The 11,731-nt window shown below is 43.2% G+C and overlaps 1 protein-coding gene and 1 pseudogene across 1 annotated transcript; both read left to right on the top strand.

The window, feature by feature from the left end:
• The first annotated feature begins 577 nt into the window (after positions 1-577).
• LOC106603634 (uncharacterized protein C11orf87 homolog) lies at positions 578-4,101 on the top strand. The gene is made up of 2 exons (XM_014197521.2): positions 578-1,758; positions 2,276-4,101. Exon 2 carries the CDS (start codon positions 2,381-2,383, stop codon positions 2,864-2,866), a length of 486 nt encoding a protein of 161 aa, XP_014052996.1. The 5' UTR covers positions 578-1,758; positions 2,276-2,380; the 3' UTR covers positions 2,867-4,101.
• Positions 4,102-4,400: 299 nt separating this feature from the next.
• On the top strand, positions 4,401-11,702 carry LOC106603633 (thread biopolymer filament subunit alpha-like; annotated as a pseudogene).
• The last annotated feature ends 29 nt before the right edge of the window (positions 11,703-11,731 follow it).

The following is an 11,731-nucleotide window of genomic DNA, read 5'->3' as shown; positions in this document are numbered from 1 at the left end:
TTTCAGAGTTTTTGGTGGTCTTCCTAAGCCAGGATTCAGACACGGCTAGAACATCCGGGTTGGCAGAGTGTGCTAAAGCAGTGAATAAAACAAACTTAGGGAGGAGGCTTCTAATGTTAACATGCATGAAACCAAGGCTATTACGGTTACAGAAGTCATCAAAAGAGAGCTCCTGGGGAATAGGAGTGGAGCTAGGCACTGCAGGGCCTGGATTCACCTCTACATCCCCAGAGGAAAAGAGGAGGAGTAGGATAAGGGTACGGCTAAAAGCTATGAGAATTGGTCGTCTAGGACGTCCGGAACAGAGAGTAAAAATGCATGTGATCTAGTGCTTTGATTTTCAGAACTTGCCATTGGACTGCTGTTAAGTGCGCTTTCATGAACAAGTGTTGGATCACGTCCAACTACAGCAACGATTTTAATTGGCTAATAAGGTATTTCAACCGGATATAATCCCGCCATGCTCGCAGGTTAGCACAGGGCTAAGTCTGTCAGGTTATCTGATGGGAACAGCTAACAGTGTTTGACCACGTGCAACTACGTCAACGATTTTAAGAGACAGAGGTCCAGGTTAAACTTCAACTTTTTCAAATGTATGGCCCTCAAGGTTCTTGCATCCTGAAAGTCATAATTTGGACAAGGGTAATGTCATAATTTTCAGGAGCAAATGAGCCCTGCATATTGGTCGGGAATTTGGGCAACCTGGTTGCACATTTGAAAACATTTAGCTTACATTATGTCTTGCTGCAGCCTCGCAGTGTGATGTTTGCATCTTTTGGCTAAACATCAGTTTTACAGTGAGTTTGTGAGATCATGTTGCATGTATTTATCCTTTACCACAGGAAATGGCATAATTTGATTTACCAGCTCCCCTTCAGTATACCCAAACCATTTTTATGAGATCCTGACTGTAAACTCTGGCATTGGCATCTCTAAGATCTTCCTTTGCTGTTGGCCAAGTCAAGCATTTTTATTTTATTTTTTACAATGGGCCACTTAGGCCTACCCTACTATTGTAACTTGCTGTGTAAAATTGGGCCCACTAGCCTCTCTTGACAAGGAAATGCTGCTTTAGTCTACTACAAATACAGTCCAGTGATACTTCAAGTTATTTATGTGAGGTGATTGATTTATAGTTATTTCTGCTCTCCCTCTCAGTATGAATGCCAGTAATCTCTATCAATTCCTTTTGACACCAGCTTTCCTTTTAGACAACCTGCATCACCATGGCAGTCCCAATACATCAGGGTCAAAAGCTGTGTTGGTTTGACCAAGCATATGACCATGTGAGAAGTAAAAGTGAGTGAAATGCAATGTCGATAGTCTTAGGTAGACTGAGTGTTTGTAGTCGTGATGCTGTGCAGATGATTTCAGCACCGGTGTCGTGGGAACAGCTCCACACTATGTTTCATGCTTTTGCTGGAGTGCGTGCATGTGACCAATATAATGTACGTTGGGGTTCAAGGCGTTTTTTCAGTTTATTGATCGCGTATCTGTAGGTCGTATAGGCTACGCTTGATGTTCTACTGTATACGTTTCCTCTAAGCTTTTCAGAAGGCAGAGGAGCCTGCAATGTAGACTCAAGTGATGAATGTGGAACACAGATGTGCATCCACTGTGGGTGTGTGTGTGGACAGAGTACAGCTTTCGCATTGTGTGATACGTCATTGCGATCCATGATAATTCTCTCTGCTACCTATATCGCCACTCCGGACGGTCCTCGACTCTGAAACGGCTTCGACTAGACAGTTTCATCAGGTAAGAGATTAAAACATCTATTTTTTCCTCAAACATAAACGAACAGACTGAAAAATTCCAAGTGCTTTCTTACATTTCTGACTCTTGAAATTAGCCTAGCTTAAATCATAGTGACCACGTATTGTTTCATGTAAGTACATTCGTTTCATTGTAATTGTAGTAGCCTGGATGCTGCAGATGCACGTCTCAAGTGCATCTTTTCCCTATTCACATAGGAACTTTTGCAGTAAACAGATTGTAATTGTATGGATTAGAATTATGGCTCTGGCGTCCAAATATAATTATGATTTCTGTTCTGGAGCCATAAATTTGTTGTAATCTCAAAACTGACGCGCAATTACGCACGCTTAATAGTCCTCTCAATTATTTAAATAATTTAATCGGGCGTGCCGTGAATGGTGAGCCTATACACTGATGGCATATGCAGACCACTGTAGTCTCGCTACACAATGTCATTGGCTTATTGTATTCTTAACATGTTGCCACTGATCTCAACGGGGTTTTAATTTCCATTTAGGTAAATCTAATGGGACAGTCAAGGCCTTTGATTCCATTTGCCTCGTCGCGCTGAGGTTGGAGAGGACATATTACTACCCTGAAGTGAAAAGCAAAGCTCAACGAAATGACAAACAAGGAGTCCGAGGATGTGGGTCTCTCCATACCACTATGCATCTACAACGGAGCTTCCCAAACCAATGGTACCTGCATGGACCAAATTGGCCGCTTCTTCCAACCGTTCTCCTCGACCTTTGCGCTCATGGTGCTGGTGGCCATGATAATTGGGATAATATTGGTTTCCCTGGCAGCATTTCACTTTAACAAGAGGAGAATGAAGAAGAGGAAGATCCAACGTGCCCAGGAGGAATACGAGCGTGACAACCGCAGCCCGTCCACCAAGGCGAAGAGAGAGCCTACGAGACCATGCATTATTGTCCGACCATCGCCTCGAGATGGCGAACACCGGCCACACTCCGCTGTCCAAAATACCAGTTGTCACATTCAGGGGGACGTCGGTACCTTACCCATTACAAATAATGCGTCAGAATTGGATATGGCACACATTGAGCAAGGAGACGGACAAGTGCTGGAAACGGTCGTCTTGTCTTGATAACGCTGCAATTGAAAGTGTTGGGACTTTGTAAATAAACAACATCCACGTTATAGTTCAGGTGTAACTGACAAAAAAACATCAATTTGGGATTAACTGGGAAAAGCAATATGGCACAAAAACAAACAATATGACCTCAAGGAACTATGTTTGCCATTTTCATCATAAATCACACCGAGTGGATTGATATGTGCCACGTTTGTAAATCGTGTATAAAAGTCGAGTTCGTCAGTATATTGGAATACATTTGTGGAATAATTTCAGCAAAGGACAATTTGGTAGAGTATTGTAAATTGAAGACAGGCCACAAGAGAGAGCGCTGTCCGTGGTTATGAAATCCCAGGCCCACTAGAAAGAGCGCTGTCCATGGTGCTGAAATGTAGATACATTCATGTGCCCCTAGCACAATTTCGTTGTGTAGATGTAAATTGCTAGTTGTCCAAGTATTCTAAAGTATTTATTTCTGCGACTATTTCTACTACTGGACTTGCAAATGGTGGAATTAGATTTTTATCTAAAGAAATATTGCCCCAAAAGTTCACTCAAACTTCTTAAAACCAGTTCCACAGAACAAGCTTCACTTTATAAATCATTCAGTTGCTATATTGGCAGGCTTGAAATAGGTGACATAGCACATTTTATGTAATATGCTCTGGCGACCATGCATTCCTCTTAGTCTAAATCCGTTTTATTTTATTTGTACAACACTTTCAAACGAAGAACAAGTAGATGTAGGAAGATACCTTAAGAGGAACCAGACTCTCTGATTGGCATGTGCTTTGGCACCCTTTCACAACGTTTTGCAGGAGCTATCAAATAAAGCTTTTATGTCATGTTTGACAAGGTCTCACAAACCTACTTCGGACTTTTGGCTTTGTTAAAAGTGTGGCAAGCAGTTTAAGTTTCCATTTGTTGCGGTTAGGCAGTGCAGACTGTATTTAGAAATGGCCTCAAATAATTATTTTCAGAGATACATAGTTTAATTAAAATTATGCATTTTTATTGGTTGTTGATATAAAGGACATCAATATTTTCTTTAATGTCTTTAAGATGACTGTAGGTTCTAGCATGTGTGACTTCTTGTAGGGCACAATGCGTTTGGTTTGTAATAATGCACTATTCCAGATTTAATTGACTTTCATGTGCCAGATAGCTGTGAGTCCTAATAGCCTATAGCAGTCCAGTATTTATAATGTACCCTCTGAAATGTAATAAATGGGGCATCATAAATATTTCTTCATGCTTATTTTCTTTGTCATGAAAGTCACATTTTGTCTCCTTTTCTACCTTGAGCCACATTACATCAAACAGAATACTGGTGTAACAAAACATTTCCAGGTGAACAAAAAGGAGAGCAGTCATTGATAATACCAATCAAAGATCAATAGAGTTTAATACAATCATTCAGGGAGATGCCTCCAGAACAGACACATAGGAAATGTTGAACGGGCCTTGGAGACAGGCCCTTTCTAATCAGACAGTAGGCTACCAAATGTTATCTACACATCATCGCAAGACGCTTGTACAAAGTCAGTCAAAACCAAAGACAGTGGCCTTGTCCAAAATCTGGCTTGCCTAGGCTACTACTTACTGAATACTATGTACCAGAGGAGGCTGCTGGGAAGAGCTATAGGAGCACGGGCTCATTGTATTGGCTGGAATGGAATAAATGGAACCGTATCAAACACGTGGAAACCACGTTTGACCCCATTCCATATTCCATTCCAGCCAATACAATGAGCCCGTGCTCCTATAGCTCCTCCCAGCAGAACGTACTGAGGGCTCTGCTACTTTGACGAGCAACCAGAAATAACTATTGATAACGAACTCCTTGATCCTGCTTTGTAGTATACCCTTCTGTTAACGAATGCATTAAGCAACAAATATCAGCATGCTAGGCTATAGCCGCAGTAAGATGTTTGGGCTGCACTAGGCTCATACTACTGAGCCATTGCGTTGATTCCAGCCATTTCATCAGTTTGGTACAGCACGTCACCTGTTGTCAGACACTGAAATCTGGAAAAGACGATAATCTTCCTCAATAGTGTGCAGCAAATTCTAAAACTAGAGGAGAATCCAAAATAAGTATGACATCCCAGCATTTAAAGCATGCTGAATTTTACATTTCACGTAGGCTTAGTATACAGCTTTTTGTCAGATAGGTCTACCTAAAATGCTGACTATTTAAAACGCAAGTAGGCCTATGGGTATTCGGACACGACCATTGACTTTGCCAGCTGCAACAGAATCCCACAGTGTTCATAATGTCTCAATACAATAATAATCATCGGTCCTTCAGTAACTCTGGTGTCAATCACTATCAAACGATATGAGAACATTCCGTATCAAGTCTAGTGACCATCAACCCGGCCTTCACAAATGAGTCGCAAATAGAACAGTGGAAATCATGAATATTACAGAAACGGAAAACAAATATGCTAAGCATTGTGTTAATTACTCTAACCTGAATATTAACTTTATTCATCTTAAATATTGCCATCCCAGGTAGCTTGTAATATTAATGAAACATTGTGATGTTGGAAAACTCTTGTGCATTCTGAGCCTCACTTTAAGGGTAGAATGGATGATACTCTCAAAGAGAGGGGATGCCTTGTCAGTTGCACAAGTGAACGCAGTCAACCACAATGTGTCTTAAATCGACCTTGGCTCTATCAGTAACCCAATGGGTTCCTTGCTCTTATTGAATCTAAAGTCACACCTACCTCTGATTGGGTATTTGAGTGCTTTGACCGGTTCTCTAACAGGAGTCGATGGCAGTGGGTTTCCACTGGATAGCACAGCCAGTCAAAATTGGCTATCATAAAAATTCCTGAAAACAAATGTGCTATTTGGTCTTAATTTAAGGTTAGGCATAAGGTTGGCAGTATGGTTAATGTTAGGGTTAGAATACAATTTTAATAATAAATTGTAGAAAGTGGCAGTTTAATGACCTTGTGGCTGTGGTAACTAGTGAGGCTGAGGCCCTTGGCCAGGTGCCAGAGGAGCATGTTCCTAAATGTTTCCTAAAAAACCAGCCCCGGGGCAGTCATTGTAAATAAGAATTTGTTCTTAATTGACTCGCATGGATAAATAAAGGTTAAATAAGATAAATCCCTGGCTGGAATTCAGCTCCTATAGGACACACTGCTGTTGGGAGTCTCTCACCGGATTTGTCCACAGACTAATCTCATTGGCGACTGTGGGAACAAATAGATCCCTGCTATTTACTCTTTGTAATTGGATTTGCATTACAAGGTTATAAGGAAGCAAAAACTCAACACGAGCTGCATGTTTACTTTTTCGCCATTAGGGCTGATATGTGTATGGACAAGTTTCAGCCGTGGATTGGACAAAGGAGATCTAGAACTGAACTCGGTCCAATCAAAAGGATGATGGATTTGGAATGGACCTTTCTAGGTGTTAAAAAGCGTTTTTACTGTAGATTGTATATTGTTGAAACCCGCACATCCATTACCACCCTCCTGGTGGGTAGAATGCTGAAGCTCCTATAGTCTGTTGCAGCATGTTGCATACCATATACCTCTGTCAAAGGCCCTGCTGCTCATCCTTAGGGGATGTTAATCCAAGAATGTGCAGTGATCCCTGTGAATGATTTATGAGCGACGCCTTCAGTGAAGCGGTACAATCTCCAAAAACGACTGCTCAATAGCACGACACTGGAAGATAAAACGGAGATCAGTCCTTGCCAGGCAATTAAACGGCTTTAGTGAAAGAGCCAAAGTAAGTGCACCCTTATTGTCGAGAAAAACATCCATCCAGTGCCAAGGCAACACGAGTCAGGGAGGCTGAGCTTCTGGAAAGACATCAGTCCCTGGTCGCCTGGGGGGCAGCAGTATCTCTCCCGACATCTGTGGGATTAGCTGGCCTCTCTGTGAGCCCAGCTACCTGCAGTGACGTGAGCCGCCTCCCCAGCAAATGGGCAGCCCTAGTGTATATAAACCCCTGGGAGGCTGGCAGTCCGTCTGTCTATGACTAGGGAACTCATCTTGGACACCCCAGCTTTGAGGCTGCTGACATGGCGGAGACTAACCTGAGAATCAGTGGGGGGGCGGTGAGGTTTGGGGTTCACCTATGGGGGCAACAGGCTCTTCTCTGGGGGCAGGAGTGGTGGAGGTGGTGGCGGAGGGGCTCGACTGGCCCTCTCCAGATCTTTTGGAATTGGGGGGGGCAGCGGGGCTCGGCATGAGAGGAGGGCTCAGGGATGGGGCTAGGAATGGAGGGAGGCCAGGGTATGGGGCTGGGAATGGGAGGTGGAGGAGGCGGTCTTGGGATGAGAATGGGTGGACATGCCCTGGCTCTAGGAGGTGGTGGTGGCAGGGCAGCAGGGTTCAGGGCTGGAGTGGCCCCACTCAGGGCTCACTTGGGTGGCCGCGTCTTCAAGATCGGAGGCTACCCGTCCTTCCTGAGCTCCACCACCGCAGTGGGTGGTGACGTGGGTGGCCTCAGCCCCGTGCCCAGCATCGACCCCTCGCTGCCCTCCCTCGACACAGTCCAGGTAACCCGCCTAAAGGAAAAGGAGGAGCTGAAGGTTTGCCACCTTTATTGACAAGGTAATGTCACATAGACATTATGTTTTAATGACTATAATCAATAATCAGTGAAAGTTGATGTTGGTATTTAGCCACTGTTTCAGACTTTTAATGAAATTGTATACATTTTTCTATCACAGTAATATTTGAAGTGCATTTGTATTCGAACAACCAAATTAAACTTAATATTTGTATTTCTGCTTGAATAAACACAATTATTAGCATTATGTTTATCAGTATCCCATCTTCCCATCAACATCCTCCACACCCCAATCCTGTGAGGATTTTTCATACATTGACCTACCATAATTAATGTCTGTGCTTCAATCGAAACCCAATTGAGGATAGTATCAGATTGTCCTTGTTTTGGAATTGATAGCAATGCTCATGTATGCATTCAACATTGTTAACATGCTAAAACATATTACACATGTATTGTTTGTATATTGTGCATGTGATTTGGTCTGGCAAAATAAAACAGGCCCATTGGAATGTCCTGAACATCAATGTCCAAAATCATTCAAGCTCATTGAAATTCAGACCCATTCATGGAGAGGAACATCGCCAGAGAGGAACATCACCAGACTGTATGTCTGTGTGTTAACCTAATAGAAATCAATGTGTGTACAGTAATCATCGATCTGGCCTCTCTCACTCTCTGTGGTCCCCAGGCTCGATCTCTGGAGCAGACCAATGCTGTGCTGAGGGCCAATATCTCCATGTTCACCAACCCGGGGGAGGGCGGCCCTGCAAGCACCTCTATCCTGCTCACCTTCGCCATCGGCACTTACAAGACCCAGATCGATGGCCTGTTCTCCACCGAGGCCATTATCGCTGAGATCGAGCACTACAAGAGCCTCATCGACGACGTCCAGAGCAGGTGGAGTGGGGTTAGGGTCGATTACCTCACAATACAGTGGGGCCATAATGAAATAATCTGTGACCCCATAATACACAGTACAGTACATACAGTTGGGTCTACTAGTCTGTAGTGTTCAATACATTAATAATCTGCTGGCCGCACCAGGTCTGAAGATTTTGTTTAAATTTAACTAGGCAAGTCAGTTAAGAACAAATTCTTATTTACAATGACGGCCTACCAGTGGGTTAACTGCCTTGTTCAGGGGCATGACGACAGGTTTTTACCTTGTCAGCTCGGGAATTCGTCCAGCAACCTTTCGGTTACTGGCCCAACGCTCTAACCACTAGGCTACCTGCCGCCCGAAGTCTCTCAGCCTCATGTAGGTGTTGTGACTTTGCTTTATAATTACCTCGGCAGATCAATGCTTTTAATGCTCAGTTGGAGCAAAATCTAATAATAGCCTTCGTTGTTCTCCAGCAGCAGAGTCTTGAGACTTTTGTTCTAAAGAGAATCTGTATCCAATCATCACACAGCTTGAGATTCAATTGATACTGTGAAAATGCTAACAAATACCGACATTTTGTTTCAGCCGAGTACACAATATATTATCCTTTAAACTCATGAAGCAGAATTGTAGACATTGATAATATATTAAACTTAATGCATAAATGTGACTGAAAGTTCATTGATATAAAACCTTCTATTGGTTTTGTGTTAAGATTTGAGGAGGAGACTGCCCAAACCAAGTCATTAGAGATGGACTGGACCACATTAAGAGGTATGGATACATCATGGTGTTGTCATCAAACTATGGAAAGATTAGTCAAACAGAGGCTGCTGGGAGGTGCTATTGGACAGGCTCATTGTAATAGCTGGAAGGGAATACATCGAACACTATCAAACATATGGAGACCACACTTGACCCTGTTCCCTTCAGTCCATTCCTGCCATCACTCCTTCCACCAGCCTCTGCTGATTCAAACAATTGAAATAATGAATGACATTCTGTTTTGGCTAGGAAAACCACTATTCCCATGCTATGATAGGAGGTGAACAACCGCTACCTGAGCATTTTCCAGCTTCAAACCAACATTGGTGGACTGGAAGGTCAGATCAGTCTCTCAAAGCAGGTGTATGATGCTGTGAGTACATGATGACATAACTATTTTACTGAAACATTCCAACATTCTCGCTAAACTTGCAATGCAGGGGGGTTCAGTGCACATTTAGGCTCTCAAAAATGAGCAAACATGAAAACATTGAAGCATGTTTTCCTCTTGGTACACTCTCCCAGCGATAGTTTTATTCGAATTCTACATATGCACTGTTCCTTATCTGCTCCTGTACTCAACCAGTAAAAGCATGCCTTCCCGAGCGTTGTGAAGATGCTCCCCTGACCAGGCGCTGCATTAAAATGTCTCCCCATCAATTATGGAGATTTAGACAAGCTGAGAGCCAGCACTCAACACGAAGCACCGCTGCTGGTCTCCCCCTCTCACTAAATCACCCAGATGATCACCACTGCAGAACCTGACCTTCCAGAAGTGTTCACAACATTAACAATTCACATTACAGATCCTGTGTGACTCTCTCTGTAACATTTCTGCATCCTTAAAAACAGCTTCATTTTGGTACACAGGAGGGACAATATGGGTCTGTAAGTGCAACAAAAACAACACTGTTACAGTATTAATGGGGATCAACAAAGAGTAGGGAACATTTACCAAAGTCATATTGAACCGTGTTCAAATAAAGGCTACATGCCCAATGTGTTTCCAGAGTTCAGTTGTGCCTGTCAATCACTGCTCAGTGTGAGGTCAGCCTTCTCCATGGCCGTGGACAACGCAGACCAGGCCCAGGACACGACCTATGCCCTGACGGACATCAAGGCCCACTACAAAGCCCTGACCCAGCAAGCAGGATGCCCTGGTGTCTGTACAGGATAGTGTATTTACCCTGCAGTGAACTACAGTAGTATCTTGTCTGCATTTTCTCTATTGGTCAAGCTAGTATTATGTTAATGCGATATAAAGTTATCTGAAGTCTGCCAGGCAGTATCTACCGATTGCAAAAATTATAACTAGTTTTGCAAACACCATTGGAACCAGTACAACATCCATCATCTGTCATTCTTATACCTGATTCGTTCCCCCTCAAGTGGATGTTCTTAGTATTGCACTCAGAATATGCTGTATGTTTTAGCCTACACAGGACTGTTTGTTGGAACATTGTCATCCAACCACAAACGTTACACTAAGACTGGTGAGGGCACCATGGAAATGTAACATCTCCTTTTGTCATTTCCAACCCCAGCTCTCCATGACATCCCAGCCCCCAGACTCTGACCCAAACCAAAGAGGAGCAGCACGTGTATGGACTCAGTACAGAGGGAGATGGACAGGCTCAAGCCCCTGGTAGGATTATTATCTTGAAGATAATCTGAGCTGTTGACATGCAACGTTGTCTCAAAGAAAATGTTTGTTTATTTCTTTGATTTCATGAAGTATCCCAGTAGTATCTCGTGGACAGACTATGGAGCAGCTAACCAAATTCCACACAATTTTAGTTCTGGGTTAACCGAGGTTAGACAGAACCTGATAAATGCTCACCAGTGTTAAATAATCAGACCGGACCTCTCCCGTTGTAAAACATCCAGGTGGATGAGGCAGAGTCCCACTCCAGCTCCCACAGACCCATCAGGAGCAGATGCTGACCCTCAACTCGCAGCTTGATGACGTAAGAATGGGGTACACACCTGTTAGAAAACAGACTGATTTCAACCCTGATATGAGGCACTTTCATGTGCAGCATAACCCATGAATCATGCTCTTCTTACAGCAAATAACACACACTATAGTCAAGAGAACCAGGACCTCCTGTCCAGTCAAATGTCTTGATCACTGCATACAAGAAGCTCCTAGACAGTGAGGGTCTCATACATCACCCACAACCATTTAAGGATTGATGCTCTCTGAAGTTGTACATCTATGAGAGTCATGTATTTGTCTCATTTCAGACTGAAGTCGTGCCTCCTAAGACAGCCAGTGGAGGGACGGGTCTGGAGCAGCTACATGTCCTCCAGCCTGAACACAGCTCCCATCTAGGAACTAGTATTACTTGTGTATCCTGAAAAATTATTTTAATAGGTCATCAATGTCAAGATACTGTAAATCCACAAGCAAAAACATGTTATTTCTAGATTTGCTATTCTGATCTTGAGTATTTTACCTTCTGAGGTGCAAAGCAGACCGTTTCTCTTCCAGTCTCAGTATACTGAGGACAGACCAGAGAATCTGCCTACAGAGGCCCAGCTCCATAGGGTTGAGACAGAATTACTAGCAACCCAATATTAAAGTGAACACTGTCCCAAATTCTGTATGAAATGTTTCATATCAATAAAAGCACTATAATGTACCACATTCAATGGGCTTCGAGGTCAGGATTCACACAATG

Source organism: Salmo salar, chromosome ssa04, assembly GCF_905237065.1.
Source record: "Salmo salar chromosome ssa04, Ssal_v3.1, whole genome shotgun sequence".
In the NCBI taxonomy this organism is placed as follows: domain Eukaryota; kingdom Metazoa; phylum Chordata; class Actinopteri; order Salmoniformes; family Salmonidae; genus Salmo; species Salmo salar.
This window is presented reverse-complemented; position numbering and strand designations above follow the sequence as displayed.